General features: G+C 45.6%; 1 protein-coding gene across 1 annotated transcript in view; it reads left to right on the forward strand.

Annotated features, from left to right (window-relative positions):
• Nucleotides 1-26,235, forward strand: part of LOC144730029 (A disintegrin and metalloproteinase with thrombospondin motifs 9-like) — a 171,419-nt gene that overhangs the window by 64,618 nt on the left and 80,566 nt on the right. Inside the window, exons 5-9 of the mRNA XM_078610498.1 lie at nt 2,202-2,285; nt 3,187-3,311; nt 7,680-7,720; nt 13,242-13,347; nt 24,366-24,512. Of these exons, the coding sequence (XP_078466624.1) occupies nt 2,202-2,285; nt 3,187-3,311; nt 7,680-7,720; nt 13,242-13,347; nt 24,366-24,512 (503 nt within the window). The remainder of the gene's footprint in view (nt 1-2,201; nt 2,286-3,186; nt 3,312-7,679; nt 7,721-13,241; nt 13,348-24,365; nt 24,513-26,235) is intronic.

Below are 26,235 nucleotides of genomic sequence, written 5' to 3' on the forward strand. Positions count from 1 at the left end.
GTATCTCTTGTCCGCTAGTGTTTACAGGCCATTGGGGGTAGAGTGTGCCTTCTTTATAAGCTGAGAAGTTGATTTTTTTCACAACCTGTGACATGATCTGCGAGCGTAAGCAAATTGTGTGCAGGTGCCGTGGCTTTTAATAGCAGTCGAATGGTTCTGGATTTGGATGTTTGGGCGGTAACGTTAATGAGTGCTCAGCTTCATGTGGGAGAAAACCCAGGAGGAAACTCAGAGTACGCAGATTAAACCCATGGATACGAGGGATGACTGAGCACTGCAATTCGCTACCTGGAAAGCCCCAATGGCCACCCACTAACCATGCTCAAGCCTGCTTAGATACTGAGGTGTAATGAGATCGGGCCTATTTATGATAATTTTATTGAAATTTTAATCCAATTAATCTTATAATCCTATAAGTGAAAAAAAACGTTACAATTCCCACAAATTAAAGATTCAAAGTCAAAGTGGTATAAGAAATAAGAGTCGGATGAGCACGACACAGCAAACATCTCCAGTTTACTGCCTGTCTTGAGCCAGTGCTGGAAACTCTACATTCCTCTCCTGGACCAAGTCCATCCATGAAAACCCCACTGTGAAACTTTCCATGAAGGGATACTTAAAACATCATGCAAATAAAAATAACATGTGTCCAGTCCAAAACATGTTATTTTCAGTCTCCTGTTTTCTCATTAAATGTCCAAGATCTCTAACTTTCCTTTCTCTAAGTATTCCTATTGACGGTCTCGTCGTGTTCCCTGCTGCCCATGACACGCTTACATCATGCGCCTTGTCTGCCAATGACATATTTTCTGTTGCTCCCTGGTTTGCTTTGGTGGGGTCTTTGTATCACCATTGCCAATTGCATTCCTTGCAAAAATGGAGACGGGGAAGGGAACGAGGGGGTGGCTTTTGACCAGAGTTGTGGGTGGGCAGTTATTGTGCTGCATTGAGGATGGAGAGGGGAGGGGGGGGCAAAGCGGGGGACTGGCTCTGGTAGTGAACGTGGGTGAGGGTGTGTGGCATGGAGGCGGGGGGGGGTTCAGGGAAATGGCACGACACGGAGAGTTGTGTATGAATACTGTAAACCTAATTATAGCCCCTAATGCCCACCCAACAAGCGGCTGCATTGTGCGCTGCGTCGCTGCGCCGTATGAGGTTTCGCTCGCGCGCACAAAGCGCCTTTCCGAAAAAGTGGGTGGCCAAGGCAGGGCCAGATACAATTGCTAAATCACAAGTGATGCAACGTGCCTCGCACAATGTGTGCAGACGCGTTCGTATTTATCGCTTTCTGCAGAATTTTATACAGGGAAGCTTTTTTCGTCTTCGTCTTTTTTAAACGGTTGGGTATAAAAGAAATGTATACCGATGATAATTTGCGGACGTTTTATCGATCCACTGTCTGACGAAGGCTGCGTAAGCCATGCCGAATTATTTACGGGAGGCTGTTTGACTATACTTCGCCAACGCTGGCTCAGATATCACTCCGCGTGGATGTTCAACATAACCGGGTATCGAGCACAGGTGTCCATGTTCGAAGCACAGATCACTAACCACTGGGCCATCATTCCACCGAGAAGACACTTAATTTATTGTGGTTATTAAATACAAACTTTTAAAGTATTTGGCTGTCAGAAATTTCCCTGTGAGTAGCCATTTCGTTGGGCTATCGTTTGTGGCCAGGTCACTTCTAAAAAAGAGATACAGAGCTCAGTGGGCCTTACCTGATAAAATAGAAGGAATAGTGTATAGTTAAATACGTATAGACAAACGGTTGTTGGTGTGGAAATATGTTTTTGACCTCACTGGTGTTTGGCTAATCCGTATGATATGAAATCTTACATTTTTTGGGCATATAATGAATAGTCATTATATTTAGTAGGGAATATTTCAGAGTTCACCGGTTCCATATCGCAGGTGGGGTCAAATGTGGGTGCCCCTATTTCTTCTGAGATATCTTGGCCAGCCTGAAAGATTTAGGCCAAAATACCATCCAGAGGGGGTTACCCAGAACTCACTCTGGTGGAGGCCCTTTCCTGCCATCAGTGGCACGAGCAAGACATTACAGGGCTGCCACTTTATAAACTTTGACAATCTAGCGTGGGACCAGATAGCGGAATGCATATTCGTAAGCGTGCACAAGTTTGCAAGAAAACGAGTTACGCCCTGTGATTGCTTTGCTTTTGGTTGTTGTTTTTTCGAAGGTGGCCGCCATCTTCAAAGACTCAAGCATCGGTAATCAAATCAACATCGTCCTCGTGAAATTGGTCATCGTTCAAGACGACAAGGTCAGTGGCGATCGCCATCGTGCCGCCGTGTTCACATTGAGCCGGGCACTCGGCGTCACGGCTCGTCGTGGTGGCTGCCAAGTCTCTGCGGGTTGGCCCTACTTAACGCGATGGGGTTTTTAAATTAATGGCGGCGATTTCCAAGCCCACGTGTCGGGACCCCGGCCAGAGAAAATAGAAGGCCCTTACGTTAGATGAAGTCACCGAATGGTCTGTTGTTGTAAGTGATCATGACGTATAATTATGCTCGGGTTGTATAAATAAACTGAAATGAAATGATAAATGTTTGAGTTGTTAAATTGTGTTTTTTTTTTATGCGAGGCAGTCAATTAGTTTATAATGGGCGAATGGGATCACTCATCTTGTGTTTCAGCCCAGTAATCCTAAATTTGTATGAAATCACATTCAAGTGCGATAAATATTATCCTAAGACTATAAAGACTAACATGTTGGTAAATTGTTTCAGAGAGTTTCATTTTCAAGTCGTTTTCACTATTGTTTCTGAAAAAATATATGCAGTATTTTTTTAAGAATCTTTCCATTATTCACAATTTTGTCATCAAATATTTCCATTGCATATAGATAATAAAATTATTTTAAAAACCTATTTCTTGACTTTTGTAGATTTTAACAGCCAATATGCGTAACGATACACACAAATTGTGATGTATGTACACCTGAAGGTAAAATTGTGACTTAAGGACCAGTCTTCCCACAATGCTTTTGCATGTCACGTGACATCACCACACCATACTCTCCTGCCTGACCAGTTCCTTATGTTTTACAGAAAGTGTTGAATGTATTGATATTTAAGCCGTTTGCATTGGTATACGAGTCAGAGTCTGGTCTGAAATCATCTCTGGGATTAAATGGTCCCGTCAATACTTGTGTCTCATTACAGGATGGCCCATCGATCTCCTTCAACGCCGAGACGACGCTCCGCAACTTCTGCTTGTGGCAGCAGGGCCGGAACTTACTGGACGACAGCCACCCTCTCCACCACGACACGGCCATCCTGATAACCCGGTAAGCCACAACTGCCCACGGCACTGGGGGGGGGGGGGTGGGGGGCGGATACCGCGGGGGGTTCGTTAAAGATTACGGACGTGCACATTGGATCAGCGTTCTTCGTCGCAAGGTCTGCAGGCCACTGGAAGCCCCTGGTGGCCCCTGATGTACGGCCTCCCAACAATACACAAATGTGAAAACACCGCCCATCATGGTGCTGTCAAACCCAATGGTTTCAAATGTGTTTCAAGTTTCAAGTTTCATTTATTAGGTATAGCCCAGTGAGCCATTCGGGTCTTGAATCGGGTGCAACCGCAACAAACAAAAAAACAAAAACATGAACAAGAAAACATCTTAAAGTGACTATGTGCAAACAGAAAATCCAAGAAAAGACAGCAAAATATTGCAGAAAAAGCACCGTACACCAACACTGTGTGCAAAAATCCCAGTGGGATGCAAGTCAAACAACAACAACCACAAGACAACTTAGATTAAGGCCATCAGTCTAACTCTGTACTGCAACTAACAAACATGGCCAAACCGAAAAACTTTTCAAAAATCACCAAAATAAAGCCATAAAAGCAATGAAACAGTGATCATAGGAACTGTGACCGAATTTTCCAAAGTGGCACACCCCTTCTGAAACGTTGAGAAGAACACTACATTAGACACTTTAGTATTAAGAAGCCACTGGAGCTGTGCACTTTTAAATCTAAATTGAAAATCTTCTTGAGAACTGCCTTTTGTATTTCGTTTGTTGTCCTTCCCCCGCACCTCCAATTAGCACGGTTGGCTCCGTGCGGTACAAATTAAGTTCAACATACGTACAGGATGTGCGTATTCATTAGAACAATCACACTGCTGGCTTTTTACATGGGTACAGTATGTCAATCAAATAGAAATGATGCCATTCAGAAATAATGTTTTTGCCCCCCATTCTTGGTAAGGGAGAGGCGCTTTCAAAATACCACGGTGTCAGACGCACACCAACAAGCGTATTTGTCATCCACTCTGGGATTGCGAAGGGGCATTCACTTTCATGTATCTATCAAAACCGTTAACTCATGCTCGCAAAACAACAATCCACATTCATTGATGTTTTTGGGAAGCTATTAAAATGTTAACTGCGTGATAACCTAATTTGTGGAACTGCCAAGGGGTAAACAACGCGTACGTAGCGATGGATCGTTCGTACACGGACAGTGATTGTCACGTTCGGGATATGTGCTCATAGAATCACGCATATACGGGTCTATAACATGTATTTTGTTTATGTTGTGCAAAATTGGTTCATGCGAACCCTGCAGCAACTCGAGTCACTGCGTGTACCACATTGTGGATGAAAAAAAAGGATACATTCTTGAATTGACTGGTGACCCCCAAATCATACCAATTCACCAAACTTCAAAGGGGGGTTAAGTCGTATATGCCCATTAAATAGGAAACAGCCTCTCACCACATCACGCCAATGCATCACCAATCCGACAACCTGATATGGCTGCTCACCACGTCACAGCATAACGACAGCGTAGTGGTGAGCACACTGCTCTGTGTACCCAGTGACCTGATTGCGATTAGCAGCCACGGGTAAGATCAGTGGCGATTGATACCTGAACCGGTCCTGGTGGCCCCTTTCACCAACCCACATTGACTAGCATGGTGAAATATGATCAAACAGCCCCAGAAACCAAGAAGTCTTCATCCAGCTGTGGATTTACAATGGATTCGACAATATTATTTTATTTACACTCAACACACGGAAAAAGCCATGCTAAGTGGCCTGTTTAACACGTAGGCTTTCGCGACCAATATTATTCATAATCAACGTTTTTGGGTTTAGATCGCGTTATTTATAAATGTGTCATAACCCTCCACCACCCGACACGGCCAATCAGTAAAAAAGTGTCACGTTGACAAAAGACAAATAGTTCACTGCTTTAGCCCACCGGTATGTTGAAGCGTGAAACTACAACATTTACAATTTATTTTTAAGTGGCCTGCCTGATACATTGAATAACCTGCGCCACACCATGCTACGCACATCTTAACAACATAATCTAATACATTATATATTTAAATATATCTCCCCCCCAATAAATAAATAAATATCCCGCTCACAAAACAAACCCGTGCCTTCTATTAGCAGAGACTTTTATTAGCGGAGACGTTTATTAGCAGACACCCTATCATTGCTGATGTAAGAGTTGTCCCCGCGGCAAATCTTCTGCCGGGAAATATCCGCGTAGAGACGACGGAGACGCACACGGTGCCTCTGTGGGCAGCAAGGCGTGGGTTGAGTGAGCGCTAAGATAGTGAGATATGGGCGCACTTGAAAGGGTTGGGAGGGCACGACCGTGCCCGTGCGTGCGTGTGTTTGTCCTCTCCTCCGTTCCCGAAGCAATTTAGTCTCTCAACGCGAGCCCGTGTTTATTTGCGAAGGGGGGGGGGCGGGTGGGATACGGGGGGGGGCAGGGTGTTTTATTGTCCGGAGCTCATTTCACGTCGGGAGGCACCTGTGTCAGCAGCACGGGAGCGCCGCCCCGGCGTCTTCATTAAGATGTCAAAAGTCGAAGCAGTTAAAGTTTAAAAGCCCTCTCTGTTTACAGCGCCGGGAGGGGGCAGGGGGGGGTCGAGGGTGGAGTTAGTGGTGGGGGGGGGGGCGACTTTAAAGGGGGCTCTGCCCGCACGCGGCTGGGCCGGGTTTGCCCACGCGTCGTCCCCCCCCCCCGTCGCCATCGGGAGAGGGCTCACGCGGTCGTCTTTCACGGCTGGCCGCCCGGGTGTTTGGCGGTGGCTGTTTTTGCCGATTGTCAAAAGAATCCGAGGAGCCGTCGTTGCCCACTGATCAGCGGCTGAGAGCCGTGGGGGTCGAGGTGGGATGTTGGGTGCTCTGCACCCTCCTGCAGGGTGGCACCGCGTCGGCCCGCGGCACGGCAGAGGTCGTGGTCGATTGGTTCCATGTCAGATACCTGTCCCGTGTATAGACGCGTAGTTCTTATTTTTTAACACAAGTTAATTTAATTTGCCGTTTTTTAGGCGTGTTCGGTGAATAACGTCTGTCTTGGGATTATTTGTAAAATAATGGTTGTAAGAAGGAAACATTGTTTCAGGGGAGCATATATATAGACGGATTTAATGGAATGTCAAATAATTCGGAGACTCGGCTAGTGAATACCCCCCCACCCCCAAAAAAAAATATGGAAGGCCTAATTACAAAATCACTTAAGCAATATAATTAATTTCTTAATGTTTTTTTTCATTCAAGTGATGAACTTAAAGATGTTCCCACTAAAACGAGCGTGGATCCGTGCTGACCCCTGCTATGCCACTGAACCAGTGGTGGAGATGCTGTAGCAGGGGCCAGACAATCCATATAACAACCATTGCTGACTTTTAGTAGTAGTTACTATTTTAGATGTTCCCTAATTAAATGATTCAGAAGTCTGTTCTTGTTATTGCACGTAAGGCAGATGCAATGAGGTTATTCTCCCACAACAATTATATATATATGCATGTGTGTGAGCAGTGGTGGAACAGTTTGGGGGAGTGGTAGCGTCGTGGTTAACACACTGGGCTACAAACCTCCAAACCCGATTCTCGCTCATGGCCAATAACAATTGTGAATATCTGAACCTGTCCGGAGCCTCTCCTAAGTCGACTCAGCCTTAAATGAGCACTTGTTGAGGTGTGTAAACATCACCACTCTGGAGACAAATGCGGTCGGGTGTAGTGCTGGCCACCCATCCCCTCGTGTGCTGTGCCGACCTTCATAGGTGCTACTCGCTAACAGCACTTGCCCCAACTCTCTGTTAAGGCTATACGGGGGATCTTTGTATTTTGCAGCAATTATGATTATGAAACTATGAAACCAGCAAATCGAATTCCATTTTCCAGCCATTACTAACATCAGTGCAAAGTAGTATTATAACTTATTATGGGCCTACCTTAGGTCGACTCAGCCTTGAATGAGAACACGTGGGAAACACAGTTGGCTGGGTGTGGTGCTGGCCACGCCAATTCACTTGTGCACCTTTCCGTCCTGAATCTGCTCTCAATGATAGAACTTGCCCCAACAGTCTATCTGGCTACATGGGATTGGTACGTGTCTCTTAATATGTGTACGTGTATATGTTTATAAAAGTACTCCAATGGACTTCTAAATGACACGCCTCTAAGTAAGAATGTTCCTTCTATGGCCTTCATTCTCCACCCTGTGGTCACTAAATGTCCACCTGGCTGGCTGTAATTGCCACAGGTCATTAAGAGGAACCGCATGGAGTAGAATGAATTATGTTAACAAATACGTATCCATATTTTGTTTGTGGCACAAGCGTCAAACCATTGTTATCTGAATTTGTCATTTTGTTGTTTTCCTTTGCGTTGCAGGGAAGATATTTGTAGGGCGCTGAACAAATGTGACACATTAGGTGAGTAATTTATTTTCCATTACATGTCAACGCACCTACAATTTGTTGAAATATGAACATGTTCTGAATTCTGTTTTAAGTAAATACCTGTCAATCAAGCTGCCCACATTCCGGGCAAGACATTGCATGTCAGCTGAGCACTTTCCTTAAAACAACTAAGAATTGTACAAATAACATACATTGAATATAATTAATTTACCAAACAGACTGTCATTGCCAATTCTCAATTTTGTGCAATGAAAGCCTGTTTCAAGAGGGGGACAACAGAGGCGGCACTTGATTCATCACGATATTTTTCAATGTTTGTAACCGCGATGGTTTAATGCCCGTCGCTCATTCAATGAACGCACATCCGCAAATGTGCCTTCGAGGTTGTGATTCTGTAAACTGTGGTCGTGGCGCACTCCTGCGATCCAGCGCTGCGGAACAGGCGGCGGTTGTTGGATCGCCACACAAATTCAGTGAAGCTCCCTTCCCGTGGGCTTCGAGATAGTGCCATGCCCGGCTCGCAAGGGGAATGCAGTGCAACGAAATGTTGACCCCAACTGTCTTCCTTCTGTATGGGATACAGCGTTGTCCCTTGCGTGCATTGGTTTTCTCCTGGTGGTCCGGTTTCCTCCCACATGTCAACACTCAATTGGCCGAAAACACCTTAATATATAGAGGACCGCAGAACTTGGAAGGGTGGTGGGATTTGGCACTGGCTTACCACGTGGCTGCCTTTACCACTTTTCTAAATTGTGCATTAAGTGATAATTATTTTCACAATGATAATGATTCTTCTTCTCGTGTGCGGTTATATTAAGTTAAAGAGCAATGTCAGTATTTAGGTCCAGTATTTTTAGCCGGTTGATGGCGTTTTCACTAGACGAGTGCACTTCAGCTAAATTCCTCCGTTGATAGATATCACAGAGCATTGACTACGCATGCGTTCAATCCTTTGAAACATGTAGCCGCAATCACAATTAGGCATGTGATAATGATCATACATATAATTGCATCATTAATGGGGCTTCACAAGAAGTAAATTATGAGGTTTATATAGTTTGTATAGTTCTAAAAATGTCCCATTCAAAATGTATTCACTCACATGTGAATAAAATGTGTATAAATACATGACGCCTCAACGTCCTATGAGCTGCCACTGAGAGACAGCTGCTAGCGGTGACGAAAATGAACGACAATGAGGGTCACGCGTCTCATCCTCTCCCTGCCTTTTGTCTCGGGAAGCGGAGTGACGGTCGGGCGGGTCGGCTTTGTCCAGCCGCCGCCGCGGTGACTCAAAGTCGCGAAGCCGTGCTAGAGACCACACAGCGGTAATCGATCGGAGCGAGTTGCCGCGAGCCTCGGTAATCACTCACGGAAGCTGTCTGCTGGGGTTAGCGGCTGGCCGGCTCGCACGGAACCGTTGGGATTCCTGCCCCCTGGGCGGGAGCCACAATGGGACCTGGCTTGGCTAATTTGGGTGGACAACTTGAAAATAGATCATGCAGGTAGGCGTGGGAGGGGTACAAGCTTTATCTGATGCGCCACTCACCAAAAAATATGCTCTACTCCCTGCTGTCTCTCAACCATTTATTTATCTGTTCGTATATTTTTTTATTTTAGTTTTTTTTCTCTTTTCTCTCTTTAGTATTTTTTCCAGAATAAATATGGTGCAATGTTAGTATCGTCTCAACGGGCACTCCCGTCGGTTTTAAAGCAGGGCACCGATTTATTCGTTTCGACAAGAAAAAAATTCACCCAACTCATTGAAGTATGACGAATATGCGTTTGGGCACGAATCGTACAATGATCTATTTTCGTTTATAGACTACTATCTTGCAGCAGCGGCGCCTGTTTCAGTTCTACATCGAGACATCTGGCCCTGCCGAGCGTTAATGTGACAGGAGCTGACGTTGGAAAATCCTACTTCCCAGACTAATGCTAGATCCACAAAGCTGGACTCATACATTTGCTTATTGTGTATTTTTTCACGAGATGACAGTCTCGTTCCTTTGAAGTGTTACACTCTCAAGACCAGTTGGAGCTCTGCGGATTCATACTGATATTAACCGATGTATGTACGATTCATTACTATGTGCCAGAGCTTTGCATTGCACCGTTGATTCTCAATGTTTCATGAGTTAGAATAAAGCAGGCACCACCCACATGTCTAGACATGAAGCCTTGCCTCGACTGTGTGTGTGAGATGTGAGAAGTTTCTGCTTTGTGTCTCGTCAGTTAATCTAAGCTGTTACCTTGAATCTCTTTAATCAGTGTGTGTTCATCGGTGCATTTATGAAGATGCTAGTATTTGCTCAAAAAAAGAATCAAGCCATATCGTACTTCCAAATATCGATCACCGTTTCAGACGCAATCGAGACGACAAATTTCGCTTTTTTTTTGTTCAAGAGAGATCTTGAACTTGCTTTTACTCAAGGTCAAGAGGTCATCAAGCCCATTGCTTGTTGACGCCACCCACCGCACCTCATGATCACTCTCCACCTTCTATTACAACCCCCTAAGTCGTTGCAAATTCAACGTGACCTGCGAAGTCTGCTCTTACAGTCATCCGACCATCTGGCTTCAGGTCTTCCCATTGGCGGCTGACCTATAGGTGCCACAGCAATGTGCACGTAAGTCATCTGCCCACCTCCATCCATGTGCGTGCTCCAGTGAAACTCATCTTTCTGAATGCGTCCGCAATGCCTTCTACCTGGTTGTTTATCACCGGGTGCCATGCGGAAATTGGTCGTAAGGCCAGCACTTCACTAAACTTTTCATTACGAACACCGCGAATTTAGTGGTGCGCACACCCATGAATGTATAACTCACACTTGGGGTTGGTGGGCCACCCAGAGACCGTCATGCGACTCCAAACTTGCAGGGACAAAGAGGTGATGGTTAAACAGCAGCACGGCAAGTAGGCTGCTGGCCTGTTGGTTCACATTTTACAATTGTATTCCATTCCCTTGTTTGTTTGGGTTTGCTCTGGATACCCTGGCTTCTTCCCACGATTGTGAAATAAATTGCTAAAAAAATAGATTAACCTTAAACATCGCAAACAGGAATCTCCTGCAATGATCTTAAAGCGTATTTGATGCTTTCCTAGCTAAATAAAGACGTTACCATCATTATTATTCTTACCAAGCTAAGCTGTGGAAATTCAATTGTTTTTTGAGGACTAATTTTGGTGTCTGTCTTGGGTAAACAACATCCCGATGATGGTTGTAACCCAAACAACCTTGTTGTGGAAGTTATGGCTCGAGAATCAAAGAGTTGAGCTTGGTGTTGTGAAACGGGTGGCCCAAATTGAACAAGACGGAGGCAAGTTGAGCCAGGGAACGTGCCCTTGATCAGACATCCCAATAATAATCAAAATAAGATATTAATAATATTTATTCTGCATATACACGCACATAGCCGTGTTAAGGCGTATCTAAAGGATGTATTACTCTTGTGAAATGTGTTGTTTAGCACACATTGTTCTGGATTACAAAGCATCCAATTGAAATCTACGTTCCTGTTTTAATATCTGAAATGTCAAAGTGGAGATTCACCTGAGATTTTTTAAGAAATGTTCCCGTAGCATGATCACATTTAAACAAGGCAGAGATATTTGACGATGTCCCTGTGTACATTTCTGGCACTCTGGGAATTGTGAAATTGCTTTTGGAAAACACCAAGACTGTGAAAGAATCGTGGCCTGTGCCTAAAGTTACGCCATGAATATTTCACAGGAACTATTATATAGAAACACGGCGTTTGGGGAATGATGAGTGGAACTTTGTCCCGTGAAAATAAACTCCAAGAATTCGTAATATTCATGTGGGATCAATGTTCTCAACTCCTGATATTTTGCTGAATTCAACACTTTAAGCTTTTATGTGCATGCGGTATCTTAGAAAAACAAGATAACATAATGTTTTCAAAGCATGAGTTATACGGTTACTTTATGCTTTAAATGATACACATATTTTCTGTATTATCTTTGTGCACTCAAGCTGATAGATGCAGATAAAACTGAAGATAAATTATTTCGTAATATTATAAAAGGTTTTTCAGGAACAGTGATGTTTTATTTGTAGTTTTTGTTTTTTATACAGTTCCAACGGTCCAACACTTATTGATTTGTTGGAAAAGTCTTACATCCTATTTAACACTTTTGAGCAGACTGCCACACATACACAAGGCAAACATCCCCCGTATAGCCTTAAGATACGTTTTAGGACAAGTGCTCTCAGCGAGCGTCTACGAACGCCGGTGGGTGACCGGCACCACGTCCGGCCGGTGGCGGTGTGTACACACCGCACCAGGTAGTCATTTAAGGCTGAGTTGACCTAGAGGAGGTCCAGCAGCGGTTTAGATAATTGTCGTCACTGGTGTTGATCACCCACAAAGAGGACCACTCTATTCATGCCAGCCACTGTTGCCCCCACGAATGCAAAAGTTGCCATATTGAGCCAGCTTCTCATTTTAGGCTAAGTCAACCTAGGAGAAGATTTAGTGAGGTTCAAATGCCGATTGTCTCAGGTATCATACCCAGGTTGATAGAGTAAAGGGGTGTGGTTTACGACTGCTGGAAAAAAAAATCATTGTCTAGACTCAAGAAAGTCTGCTCGTTCACGAACATTAATCTTGCTTAATTTTCGATATTAAACAGACCCTGCAGCTGTTTATTGTACGTCTTCATCACCTATTATCTATTGAGACGGCTCATTTTTTAATCATAGGTTCCTAATGTGTTTGTGTATAGTGTATGATGTGTGTGCCTCTGAAACATAGCGCAATTCTGATATAGCCTTGCACTGTAAGAATAGCGCAAATACTAAATGTGCCGAGTTATGATCCGTCGTTTATTATAATGATGTGTCAGTGTCTGGCTTATAATCCTTCAGTGTTTGGTGCTTTGTCGAGTGTTTAATATATCGGTGTGAGATGCACTGAGCTTAATCTTATCATGTCCACGATATCTGTGTATGGTGTACGGTCTATTATTGTAGAGTATGCAATGCATTAGTGTATATAGTGTATGATGTGTGTGGTGTATGATGTGTATAGTGTATGATGTGTATAGTTGATGATGTGTATAGTATATGATGTGTATAGTGTATGATGTGTATGGTGTATGATATGATCACTGTATATGTCACCATCCAGTATATAATGTCACCGTATAGTGTATAATGTAGCAGTACATGTTATGGATTTTCCTATGTAACCATATATTATATGATGCATCTGGTCTATGTTCTCTTGGGGCTGATAGTGTATAATCCGTCAGCGTATGAGCATAAAGCGTATTATGCGTCCATAAATTATCTATCAGTGCATGATACGTCAGCTTATAGCACGTCTGCACACCGTGTGTGACGTTTTTGTCTCGCGCGTACCGCGTGTGTCTGCCACCGTGTAGTGTGTATGCGCAACGTGTCGTTGGCACGGAGTGTTGCGATGTGCCGGTTACGAGACGCGTCGGGCGCGTGCCGCGTGCCCGGCGTTCACGCGTCGTTCCCCTGTGGGATGTTGGCCTCCGCAGGACTGGCGGAGATCGGCACGGTGTGCGATCAGTACCGCAGCTGCTCCATCAGCGAGGACAGCGGCCTCAGCACGGCGTTCACCATCTCCCACGAGCTGGGCCACGTGTAAGTGAACCTACACATTACGATTTCTAACAGCCACTCTTACACCGGGGACATCAGTTTATCACGAAACTCCCATCGGTCATTGACCGACCCCGAGTGGTTTCAGTCATTTACCATGAACCCCGTGGGATGCTTGCCCGTGGTGCAATGGTCGGCACGCTGGACTTGCATTTCGATCTCGCCGTGTGAACAGCGGTGCAAGTTTCTTAAATCTCCCCGCCTCTGTCCATCCAGGGGTAAAAACGGGTTCACCACAACTAGTTGGCAGTGTGTGGTGGAGTAAAGTGTGGGTACTCTCACCTCTTCCAAGACGTCTCGCCAGCGTGGAAGAGTAGGCCAAATACCCTCGAGAGGGGCTCCTAGAGCTCCCTCTAGCAGAGGATCTTCCGCCAGCAGTGGCGTCAGCGAGCGATTGCGTGGCCGGGCCTTTACTGTTTTACCATCACTCTCAACTCCCATTATCATTGGCCATTAACTCTGAATGCCATTGACCGTGAGCACGATGGACTCTGACCTCAAATGGCCCTGGACAATATTGACCCTGAACTCCATTGATTCATAATTCACGTCACCCTGGACATCATTGACCCTGAATTCACAATTGATCCCACACTTTGAGGTAGGGCAGGGTAACTGGTGGGGGGGGGGGGGCATTAAAACCAACCTTACAAATTCTCAGGACATTAGTCGATGCACGTGGAAACATAAACAAACAAAAAACTGTGCTAATATTGTGATTGCTGTTTCCATAGCGGAGGATAGCCCGGGGTGCCGTACATACTGATCTTTCAGAATGGGTGTGCCTGAGTGAATTCCACGGCGCGATGAATTCAGCCACGGTTTTACAACTGCGGTGCGAGCGGGTAGATCTTGGCAATCCGTAACAAAACCCCAGCTCTGCACTAAAGATCGTTCCCCGATCGCTTGAGGATTTTTTTTTTTAACCAGAAGCCACACTGCAGTGGAAATTACCGATGTGTCCCGTCACGTTGGGTTTTTATGCACGGCAAATCGTACAGGTCTGCCTGACCTCCGTTGTTACCTCGTGTGCCGCATTACCATTGGACCCTACAGTGGGGTTATGTGACCACAAAATACCCTCCATAACTCAGCCCGATGTTTCCAAGTTAATGGAAACAACACAAAAGTGGGATAACAAAAAAAAAGTCCTAGTGATTTGTAGCAGAGGAGTTCAATTTGAGTTGTTACATGTGTTAGCTGGATCGTTTTCAGATTTTATATCTTGAGTTTATAATGGATAAATGTTTCTATAATGGCAAAAAAGTCCCAAAATATTCTTCTACTGCTTGTATTGTTAATTATATTTTTTATAAAAAACATATATATGTTTTATTTATCAGGTAAAGCCCACTGAGCTATATTATCTCTTTTTCGAAGGTGACCTGGCCACACATGATAACTCAACGAAGCAGCTTATACCATCAGATGTGCGAATGTATAACAGCAGCCAATTAATCTAAATGAGGCGGAGTTACATTTCTAAATGTGGAGGACAAAACTGGAGGAACCCCGAGGTGTATCCACTCTGATCACCAAGGGGAGAGAGAATCGCCAGGATCTGGGATAGAACCCACAAACTGCTGCATACCAGGCGAGGGAGCCAACATCACCAGATGGTGGAGTCATGTGCTGAACAGATATCCTTCTGCCAGTCTTATGTTCAGCACAGCTATCCCGAAGCTGCCGCGTAACTTCTCCAGAAGTTCTGGTAAAGCAGCGGAATCAGGACATAAGGACGCCTTGTAAGAGCACAGTTCTGAGACAAGTAACACATGCTTACATCGCACTGGTGGGAAGAAGGCGGAGGGCAACTCCTGTTACAAGCACACGACTTCACGTATAAGGACAGCTGGCCTTGCTGTCAAAGGGGAGTGCTTATAATTCCCAGCTGCGACATCTCTTATCCAGCAATAGACGGCACTACAAAGATTGCTGAATATGTATTGTATGACAGATTATACCAAATTTATTCTCACGAGATTGGATATGTAAAATGGACAAAAACTCAATTAACGATTAAGTTTTTGTTTTGTGTCCAGTCATTGGTTGCTGGGCTGAGACCACAAATAGCATCTGGTGGTATAATGATCAGGCTTGGGCTGCCCAGATACAAACCCAGTACCACAGTGGGCTCATCCCGGTTCTCTGATTTAGACTTTACGAGCCCCCCTTAGCCAGGGGCACAGCCACCACGTTTAGGAAGTCGGGAGTGCCCTAATGGTGAATGGTGCCAGGTGGTTTTTTTGTTGGTGAGATTGCAGATAGGGTCTGTGGAAAATCTTCACTCACTGCCCCTATACAGCGTCAGTGTCCTGCAACCCACGTGGCGTCTACCGCCTCCTTGGATTGGTTGAAAAACAACTTAGCATTCAACTATGACGCGTTGTTGTTGCTTTCCGCCCGCCATACAAAAGAGAGACTTCTCAACTTCTGCCGCAGGGTTCCACTGTACCTTTAATTACATTAAATCTACGCACATATTAGCTGCCGACTCAATACTTAACCCTGCTGTCCGTGTGCCGGTGCGCATAATAAAGGTTCCATCGTCAGCACGATCAACATTTCTGACACCTTGTTGGATGGAGAAACATGTGGAGTCATAAAAAAAAACGTGATATTTTATCCCACTTTTTTGAGTGAGTCTGTTAGCCGTATCTGTTCTAGATTTGAAGCTTTCGTGACTGCAAGGATTCATATTCTTAGGTTTTTTCGGTAAAGTCACGTAGGTAAAAAATTAAAATTATTTTTTTACCTACGTGACTTTACCGAAAAAACCTAAGAATATGTAGCCGTATCTGGTTTATTTTGTCTTAACCAAGCGAGAATTCGAGAGACCAGGGATGAGTCCCATCTTCACATGTGAGCTGGGTCGCCAAAATGACAAACCAGCGACGTCAAAAAGGAAACAGCCAGTATAATGAAGCAAATATGAATCAAAGCAAAAAGTGACATCTTTTTTGTGGTTGTTTCGTTAGCCATCGCAAAACATATTGAGGGGTGTCCAGAAACCCATGCCACCCCCTGCCCCGCAGCCACTTGACCACCTCACATTGCACGGCACGGAGTGTTGAGAGTGTGCTATGCACTTTTCAATTCAGATCGAAAACGCATTTTTTTAGAACTGCATCTTGTGTTCAGTTCGTTGTCCTTCGCCCGCACGTCCGATTGGCACGGTTGGCTATGTGCGGTGCGAAAGAAGTTCAACATGCTACATGCGGGAAAGAGAGGGGCGTGGAAGCAGCCAAGAGGAGACAGGCCTCCTGGGTGATAACACTGTGGCCTTAAAATATAAAATATATATATACATCAGTGACCTCACGTGCTAGCGGAGCACATATGCACCTTAGGTAGCACATAGGCACCTTCTCTGCGCAATGAAAAGGGCCAATGCCTGAAACCTTGTCTAATATTATTATATATTTCCTGTTAAGACCACAGCGTTATCGACAAATGTGTTGATTTTTTTTTTACTTTACCATTTGTGCCTGTGCACAGCTACCAACGCATTTGGCTAACGGGTCTAATGGGTGATGGGAGAGGTGAAAAGCAGGAGACACGTGGCAGCACTGGGTGATATCTCGCACTGGACCACTGGCTATTGCAACAGCGGAGCTTGTTGCACCACAGTGCACTCGCAAAGGGCTGCTGCTGCTGCTTCTGCTGATGACAATGGTGATGAGGAAGCTTGAGGAGGCATGTAAAGTAGCGTTCTTCCAGGCACCTTATGGAGATGAAAGGACACCAATAATGCCTTGTCAAGAAGAGCTTCAAAGACTTGTGAAAAAAAAGAACTTCTGGGAAAAAAGACGCACAGGCATAAGTGGGGGTGCAATTCTCAGTAAATGGGGATGTTTAGGATATCGTGCACGCGTAATGAATAACTCTTGCCCAACAATTGCTTTGTTTCCAATTATAACGAGGTTTTTTTTTTTACAATAACAATGTCTGAACGAGCTGAAAAATACGCACGTGTTTTTGTTGCATTTGTGTTCCTCCCTCTACCGCCTGTGACAGAACATCCTAAATTCACTCAAAACAAACGTACACATGACAAATCTCCTTTTAATATCAGAAGCTAGGCAGGGTTGAACCTGCTTAGCACTTTTATTGGTGATCGTATAAGTTAACATTATATAACCATTGACTTCCATGCTTATCACCAGTCTTGTCCATCTGCTTACCATCCCTTCTACCGATGCGTCCTTCCCAAGGCCACGTACCTTCTTAACAGCCAATGGCGCGGTGTGTCTGTGTCCTAAATGACGCGAATTGGACCGTTCCAGCTAGCATCACGAGATTATATTCGTACATATAATAGGCTCACATTTTCAGGCACTGCCTCGTGGTCAGGGCACCGCAGTGTGAAGTGTGACCGCCAACTCAACCTCTATGACACCTCTCCCTGTTTCCTCAAAAAGGCCTGACGTCTAAATTGTTGGACAACTGTTTATTGTTTTGTTACAAGGCAAACATGGTGATGAGTGGACAGAGGTGGGGTGGGATGACAAACCAAGTGATTTTTTTTGTAAGCCTTGGCTTTTATCATTTTCTAGAAGCCAATATAATTTTAAAACTATAATTCCAATGTTTCCAAGTGCAAACTAAATGTTATTCATTCCTTAATATTAATACTCACGGTATTAACCAATGATCTTGCAGCTGACAGCGAGAGGGAGCTCCAGAGAGCCCCTGAGGAGGGTATTTGGCCTACTCTTCCGTACTGGCCAGACAGCCTCGGGAGTGATGGGAGAACCACCGCACTTTACCCCACCACACTCTACCCCACCACACTCTACCCCACCCGCACTCTACCCCACCCACACTCTACCCCACCCACACTCTACCCCACCACACTCTACCCCACCACACTCTACCCCACCGCACTCTACCCCACCCACACTCTACCCCACCCACACTCTACCCCACCACACTCTACCCCACCACACTCTACCCCACCGCACTCTACCCCACCCACACTCTACCCCACCACACTCTACCCCACCACACTCTACCCCACCACACTCTACCCCACCCGCACTCTACCCCACCACACTCTACCCCACCCACACTCTACCCCACCACACTCTACCCCACCCACACTCTACCCCACCACACTCTACCCACCCCACACTCTACCCCACCCACACTCTACCCCACCACACTCTACCCCACCACACTCTACCCCACCACACTCTACCCCACCCGCACTCTACCCCACCACACTCTACCCCACCCACACTCTACCCCACCCACACTCTACCCCACCACACTCTACCCCACCACACTCTACCCCACCACACTCTACCCCACCACACTCTACCCCACCCACACTCTACCCCACCACACTCTACCCCACCACACTCTACCCCACCCATACTCTACCCCACCACACTCTACCCCACCCACACTCTACCCCACCACACTCTACCCCACCCACACTCTACCCCACCACACTCTACCCCACCACACTCTACCCCACCACACTCTACCCCACCACACTTTACCCCACCACACTTTACCCCACCACACTTTACCCCACCACTCTCTACACCACCACTTTCTACCCCACCACACTTTACCCCACCACTCTCTACACCACCACTTTCTACCCCACCACACTTTACCCCACCGCACTTTACCCCACCACACTTTACACTCTACCCCACCACTCTCTACCCCACCACACTTTACCCCACCGCACGACGATCTGCTGACCGACTAGCTGTGGGATCACACACTGAGTGGACGGAGGCGGGGTGGGATTTCAGAAACGTGCGCCATCAAGTCCAGTTTGCTGACCATCGCACCAGGGAAGCTTGAAAAATCGATGTCATTCTCTTAGGGTCACGCTCATGCAGCGGTACATTATTTTCAATGTAACCCCTGACATTAATGCTACGGCTATGGGTACCACGGTGGCGAGATGCTAACTACCTCACCCGGTAAACAGGAGGTCGTGGGTTTGAACGCGACCCTGATTATACCTGTTGCATATTTGGAGTTTGCATGTCTCTCTCCCCGTGGTCGTGTGGATTTTTCTCCGGATCCTCCGGGTTTTCCCTCCACACTTAGAATCAACATGCATTGAGAGTATTGTAATGCTGCTATATATTTCCACGTGATATGCCACTCTGTTGAGCTGTCATGTGTGGCCAGGTCGCTTCTGAAAAGGAGCTATACAGCTCAGTGGGCCTTGCCTGGTAACATAAAATACAAATTTTAATTTAATAGTATACAGGGGTTCTTTGTACCCATGGTCATTCATGAGTGTCACATCAGTCGCGCCTCCCCAAAGTTAACATTGCTGCGGGGGCAGGAATGGGATCGTGGCAGTGGTCGTGTGGGAGCTGGAATGGTCTGATGTGCTTTATTTGGGACACAAACACACCTGTGCTAATCCGGGGCCCGGGATGTTGGCCAGGGGCAGGCCAGAGGCCCCCTCTGTGTTTTGTGGGCAACATTTGCTGACAAACAAGAGCAGAGGCGCACGTCTAATTAAGGGCAAACAGGAGGGAAAGCATCAACACGGAGCTCCTGCCCTCCGACGTAGGCTCCAGAGGTCTTTGCAGAAGCAGCTGCTGGGAATAACCCCCCCCACCCCCCACTCTCTTTAACTATGGGAGACCAGGCTTATGATGTAAATCATCAGCAGCAGCCAGTATCTATCCACTATTGGGTGAAGGTCTCCCCACATTTTATCCATCCTCGCGATGCTAAGGCCCCCTCTCGCTCCTGCTCTATGGGGCGATCTCGTCGCTCCATCTCCGTGAATGTCGTCCTCTCCGGCATGTTCCCCTCCTCTAGACGCCTTTCACAACAGTTCAATGATGCATTGAAGATGACTTACGTGCACATTGCTGTGGCACCTATAGGTCAGCCGCCAATGGGAAGACCTGAAGCCAGATGGTCGGATGACTGTAAGAGCAGACTTCGCAGGTCACGTTGAATTTGCAACGACTTAGGGGGTTGTAATAGAAGGTGGAGAGTGATCATGAGGTGCGGTGGGTGGCGTCAACAAGCAATGGGCTTGATGACCTCTTGACCTTGAGTAAAAGCAAGTTCAAGATCTCTCTTGAACAAAAAAAAAGCGAAATTTGTCGTCTCGATTGCGTCTGAAACGGTGATCGATATTTGGAAGTACGATATGGCTTGATTCTTTTTTTGAGCAAATACTAGCATCTTCATAAATGCACCGATGAACACACACTGATTAAAGAGCTTCAAGGTAACAGCTTAGATTAACTGACGAGACACAAAGCAGAAACTTCTCACATCTCACACACACAGTCGAGGCAAGGCTTCATGTCTAGACATGTGGGTGGTGCCTGCTTTATTCTAACTCATGAAACATTGAGAATCAACGGTGCAATGCAAAGCTCTGGCACATAGTAATGAATCGTACATACATCGGTTAATATCAGTATGAATCCGCAGAGCTCCAACTGGTCTTGAGAGTGTAACACTTCAAAGGAACGAGACTGTCATCTCGTGAAAAAATACACAATAAGCAAATGTATGAGTCCACCCTTGTCTTTCAAACTGAGCGCACATCGTAATTGTATCATTGAGTAACAGTGACCACTATAATTACTGTGTTATTAGAAATTAGATGTGCTTTACAGAAGGCATGATGCCAATATGTAATGTGCAGTACAAAATGTTCCCTTTTGGAACACTTATTAAACAGAGGTCTTATCTATCCAGAGGACAATATCAAATTCCAGGATGCACTTTGATAAGAGCAGGATATTAGCCTCGGGGTCAAAGTTAAAATCCTGCTACGGATCAATATGACCCCGTGTGTGACTTCTTCAACGAAACTCATTTGTAGGTAAAAAAAATGCTGTCCTGTGGGCAGGAGGCAGAGCATATCTCCGTTAAAGATATCCCCGTGCTTGCTGATCACTTCGTAGAGCATCAACAAGGCCAGCGGTCAGAGCGATGAGCCAGTGACGCTGACAGTTGGGATCGAGTCCAGGTGTCAGCCCCTTGTGATCAAACCAGGTCGTCAAGTTTGACCGTTTGGTAGACTCCACCCAGTCACCAATGACGGCACAGAAATCATCAATTTTGATTAAGTTAATTTGACAACAGTTAAGCTTTGATTTCTTTTTTTACTTGCTACGAGAAGGACGTCTCGATAGCGGAGCGTGTTGGAAACAGTGCGGCTCTCCTCTCGTGGATTGAAGATCGCTTTGAAGCGATTAAAGAAGTGGATCTCTATCATCGCCTTCTGTGAGCCATTCTCTAAATTTCCCAAATGAGCAAGGGCACCGAGCTCGATAGAGTTCATATTCAATACAGCGTGCTTCAAAAAAATGTTAACACCTCGGAGAATTTGCAACAACGCCACAAGAAATGTGCATCCGGGCTCTGGAGACCACCTGGAGAAGATTCCAGGCAACGCTTTGACTATGATGGCGAGAAAGTGGAGAATTTGACTTTTTCAAGCTATCAACACACATTTGTTATCATGTCACGGTGTAGTATTCGTTCTTTTACCATTAAAAACGATCGTCCCACTTAAATATTAAAACAAATTTGAAGCACCTTGTATTTCATAATCTCATGACATGACACAAATAGTATAATTGCAATACAATTGTGAAACAGACAAGAACTAAAGAGGGTAAACAATGCTTTGGGGTGATGTTTATCGTTCGGGAATGCATCAGCTGCCCACCACATGAAACTCAGCTTCTTCTGCCAAATTGGAGAGAAGTTTTTTCTAGTTGTTGTTTGTTAAATAAACAAATTGCTCTGACAGCTACACAGACCACTCTGACCACTTGATCTATTGTGGCCATCTCAGGACTATTAGAGAACACATTATTCTATTAAAAAACAGGTTTAGCAATAATTTTGGCAATTCCCATTCTTGCCACGAAAAATCAACCAGGATTACAAGAGGTTGTTGGTTGATTTTTTTCCTTCCTTTTCTCCGTTTGGGTTTCGCTGCAGAGCAGTTAGCAAGTCTGGTCCGTCCACGTGAGGCATTTTGTGTGTGCTTTTGTCACGTCAAATCAGCATCTGACCTCTGCCCCCGTGCGGAGCTTGCCGGCCAGCAGATTTAAAAACACTGACAGAGGAGCTTTGTTTTAAAGCCGTTTCGTTCGGAGATTGTGCTCGCAGAAAATCATGTGAAAAATTCCAGACACGCCGGCTCCGAAAAACCGGAGGCATGCAACCCTTGTTTTTTTTTGCGTGTTGTTTAACTGTGCACCTATTTGCCTCCCTGTGGTCCCGATGCTGTCCACTGCTGTTAGGCTCATGGCCAAACCCCAGCACCTCCAGCCCAGATTAAGCTTAGTCTAAACCCGTAGATCGGCTTACCTTATTATCTTGAAAGGGAAAAAAAATGTATTTGCTCGTTCACAGTATATCCGTGCGCATTGTGTGCGTGCGTGTGTTTATATGTACACACACTCAAAGTGTGCAGGGCCTGGCACAAGCGCGGCGGTGATGTCACCGCCAGTTAGTGGCGAACAGTGGTTGCTGTTGTTGTTTCGTGCCAACATAGAAGAACTGCAGTTGCATCACATCTCTGGATCTTCTCGTCAGTGTAGTCCCTGTAAAAAGAATGTAACGTTCATAGTTTTGTAATGCATTTATTTATCATCCAATGGCTAGCCATCGGCTTTTGGCTGGCCATCCAACGAGGCGATCACCGCATCGCGCGCTTTCAGTTGCGCTTCTGCGGCCGTCTGGAACGCTCTTCCATCCGATATTAGGAAGCCACTGGAGCTCGATTGAAAACTCATTTCTTTAGAACTCCTTTTTGTGTTTAGTTTGCTGTCCTTTCCCTGGACGTCCAATTAGCACAGTTGGCTATGTACGGTGTGAAAAAAAGCTCAACATACATGCATGCATACATCTTCATCGGCACATGATGTTTGCACTGCTGGATGAAAATGGTCTCGCGACACAGGAATCTAACTATCTCCGGCGCGCGAGCAAACTTGGCTGCTTCATGTCCATGGAGGACGTCCTCTAGTGTGCGTTCTCTCTTATCAGAGCCACCTTCTTGCCTGCCTCCACCATAAACCGTCGTCGCTTGAAATATGGTGACCGTGCCTCACCAGGCTGGCCCATGCAGTTCGCGAAGATAACCTGCCTGACATGAACAGCACACTACTACTCACTTAGGCAACTGCCAACCTCTCTCTCTCTCTGAAGTTGTGATATACGTGTTCATCCTGTATGCGATGACTGACGGTCAACGGATATTTAGAGTGGAGTTTTAAATAAACGAATCAAAGCACCAGTGTCATTATACCGTTAGAGTGTAACCCTAGAACTCCTCAATAAAAACAACAACACTTTTACAAGGTTTTTGATAGCTTATTCATATTCTTTGGGGTTTTCGGTAAAGTCACGAGGATAGGTTCAAATAAAATAACAAAATAACAAAAAGAACTACGGCGTTTCGATCGCAAAACAAGCGGTCGTCATCAGGAAGAACGCTTGTGTTGTGATCGAAACGTCGTAGTTTCTTTGTTATTTTTTTTAACCTATCTACATGACTTTACCGAAAGACCCAAAGAATATGAATTCCTGCAGTCACGAAAGCTGTAAGTCAAGATTTTTTGTAAGCTGTTATGAATACGTCGTATAGCTCTCAAATCCTTAGTGTCTGTCGCTCACGCGCTCACATTTACATATTTGCAATTTCTACTGCATGTGTGTAAATGCGCAGGTAAGAAACATAAGAGGATGGTTTACGCCTGCTCGTCAAATTCATCGAACGTGTATTTTCTGATATAATTTGGTGTAAAATAGGGTTCCGTCAGTTTTGTAGATTCAGTTTTTGGAGAAAGAAAACTTGAGTCGGATCATAATTGCCTGTACGTCTTGCAATAATCTGTCAAAAACTGGGCCAGATCGTTGTGCCGCCTAGTCCAAAAAGCGGATCAGGAATCGTAATATTGGGTGCGAAAAAAACCCGCGTGTGAAGTGAACTGATTTTTCTTTTTTTGCGCTGCGTTTTCCTTGGGCAGGTTAAACATGCCCCACGATGACAGCCCCAAGTGCAAGGACCTCCTCTCCAACGGCCAGTTCAACGTGATGGCTCCCACCCTCAACTACGAGACCCACCCGTGGACCTGGTCCAAATGCAGCCGCAAGTACATCACCGAATTCCTGGAGTAAGAACCGACGCACGTTTTCACTTCAGCATTCACTCTGCGATGCGTTTATGTTATTTTATTAACATTAGGAAGCCACCGGAGGGATGCACTTTCAAATCTCGATTGAAAACTCATTGCTTAAGAACTGCTTTTTGTGTTTAGTTTCTTTGTCCCCCGCCGCGCCTCTGATTAGCACGGTTGGCTACGTACGGTGCAAAAGTAGTCCAACATGCACACGTACAAATTGTGGATTTACAAAGCACTTAAATCTAACCACACGTTTCTTCTTCTTCCTGTTGGGGCACAACCATCTCCTGCACTGATATCCCCGTGCAGTGCTCTCTCTCTCTCTCACTCCCACTTCTCTCTGCCAGTCGCCCTGCGTCTTTCAACAGAGGCAATGTCCATCCCGTCTGGCGTTTGATGTTTGACGTCCAATCAGATCGTGGTCTTCCTCTTCCCTGAGCACCTTCCATCAGCGTGCTTTGATCATCTGCCTCCCGTCACACCGTCCATCCCGGTTGCGTGTCATGAACATCACAGTTTCCTCGACTTGACCTCGCACGGTAGCCTCGCATCGTTGTCGCCGTCTATTCCCTCCGGCACGCTTAGTTGTGTGTTGCTGCTCTTTAAAAGGATTTTTTTAATTTATCATTCTCGGGAAGATTTAAGTGAGCAAAAAGAGATGCGTGCGGCGGTGTACGGTGGTGGGTGGGAAAATGGGGAATAGGTCCTGGCGGGGGGGATGTATTTGATGAAGCTGTCGAGGGCATCTGGATGGTAGTGGCTCAGAAGACATTTTTTTTATGAGGGAAAGGCAATTTCAGGAGGAGGAGGAGGAGAGAAAGGTCTTGATCCTAAACTTTTAATTCGTTTTTCCTCGTTCTCCCCAATATATGAAGCGGACGTCATTTGCATTTAGAACTCTCGCAGCAAGCAGCTCACCGAGTATATTAGCGAACTTGCCCCGAACGACGATGCCAAAGAGGTATTTCTGTAGTCACTTCAATTGACCTGCTCAGTCACATTGTGTGCGCGTGCGTGAACTTGAAGAGGAGAGCAGAGCTGGCAACTTGGACTGCTTTGGGGCAGGGCATTTCATCAAGGGGGTTGCAGAGAAGTAAGTAGGGGGATTGTGACCACACGTTGAGCTCGAGGTATCGAGAGAGGAGGGCTGTGGTTGCCGGAGCGGAGAGCCCAGGGTAGGGAAGTAGAACGAGATGAGAGGGGAGAGGGGGGGGGAGGCGGATGGGAGGGGTGACACCATGGTTGATTTTGAAAACACAGAGGGTGGTCTCGTGATTAATCTGCCATCGGATTGGGAGCCAGCGCAGAGATCTGAACATCGGAGTGATATGGTCTTGTTTATGAATGTGGGTGTGAAGCCTGGTAGTCATATTGCTGATCAACTGGTCCGATTTTGTGGACTTTGTTCGTTACTTCCCTGTGAATTATGTTATTGTAGTATTATGTGCAACGGTTTGTGTGTGTGTGTGTTGGAGCTCCCACATTTTAACTTGCATATATCTTACATGTCATATATAAACATTCATTCTATTTCCTTTATATTTATCAACGTAAAAGTTACTGCTTTCTCAAACGAGCGTTTGGCAGTCCACGTTTTTCCATTGATGGTTCTGAACTCGTGATGGAAATTCTGCGTTCCTATGGCAAGGGTTAGGCTGTCCAGAGGCCATGCACTGTTGACTTCCAAAACAAATTTGAATTCATTATCTCAGTT

This window comes from Lampetra planeri, chromosome 34, assembly GCF_965212315.1.
Source record: "Lampetra planeri chromosome 34, kcLamPlan1.2.h2, whole genome shotgun sequence".
In the NCBI taxonomy this organism is placed as follows: domain Eukaryota; kingdom Metazoa; phylum Chordata; class Hyperoartia; order Petromyzontiformes; family Petromyzontidae; genus Lampetra; species Lampetra planeri.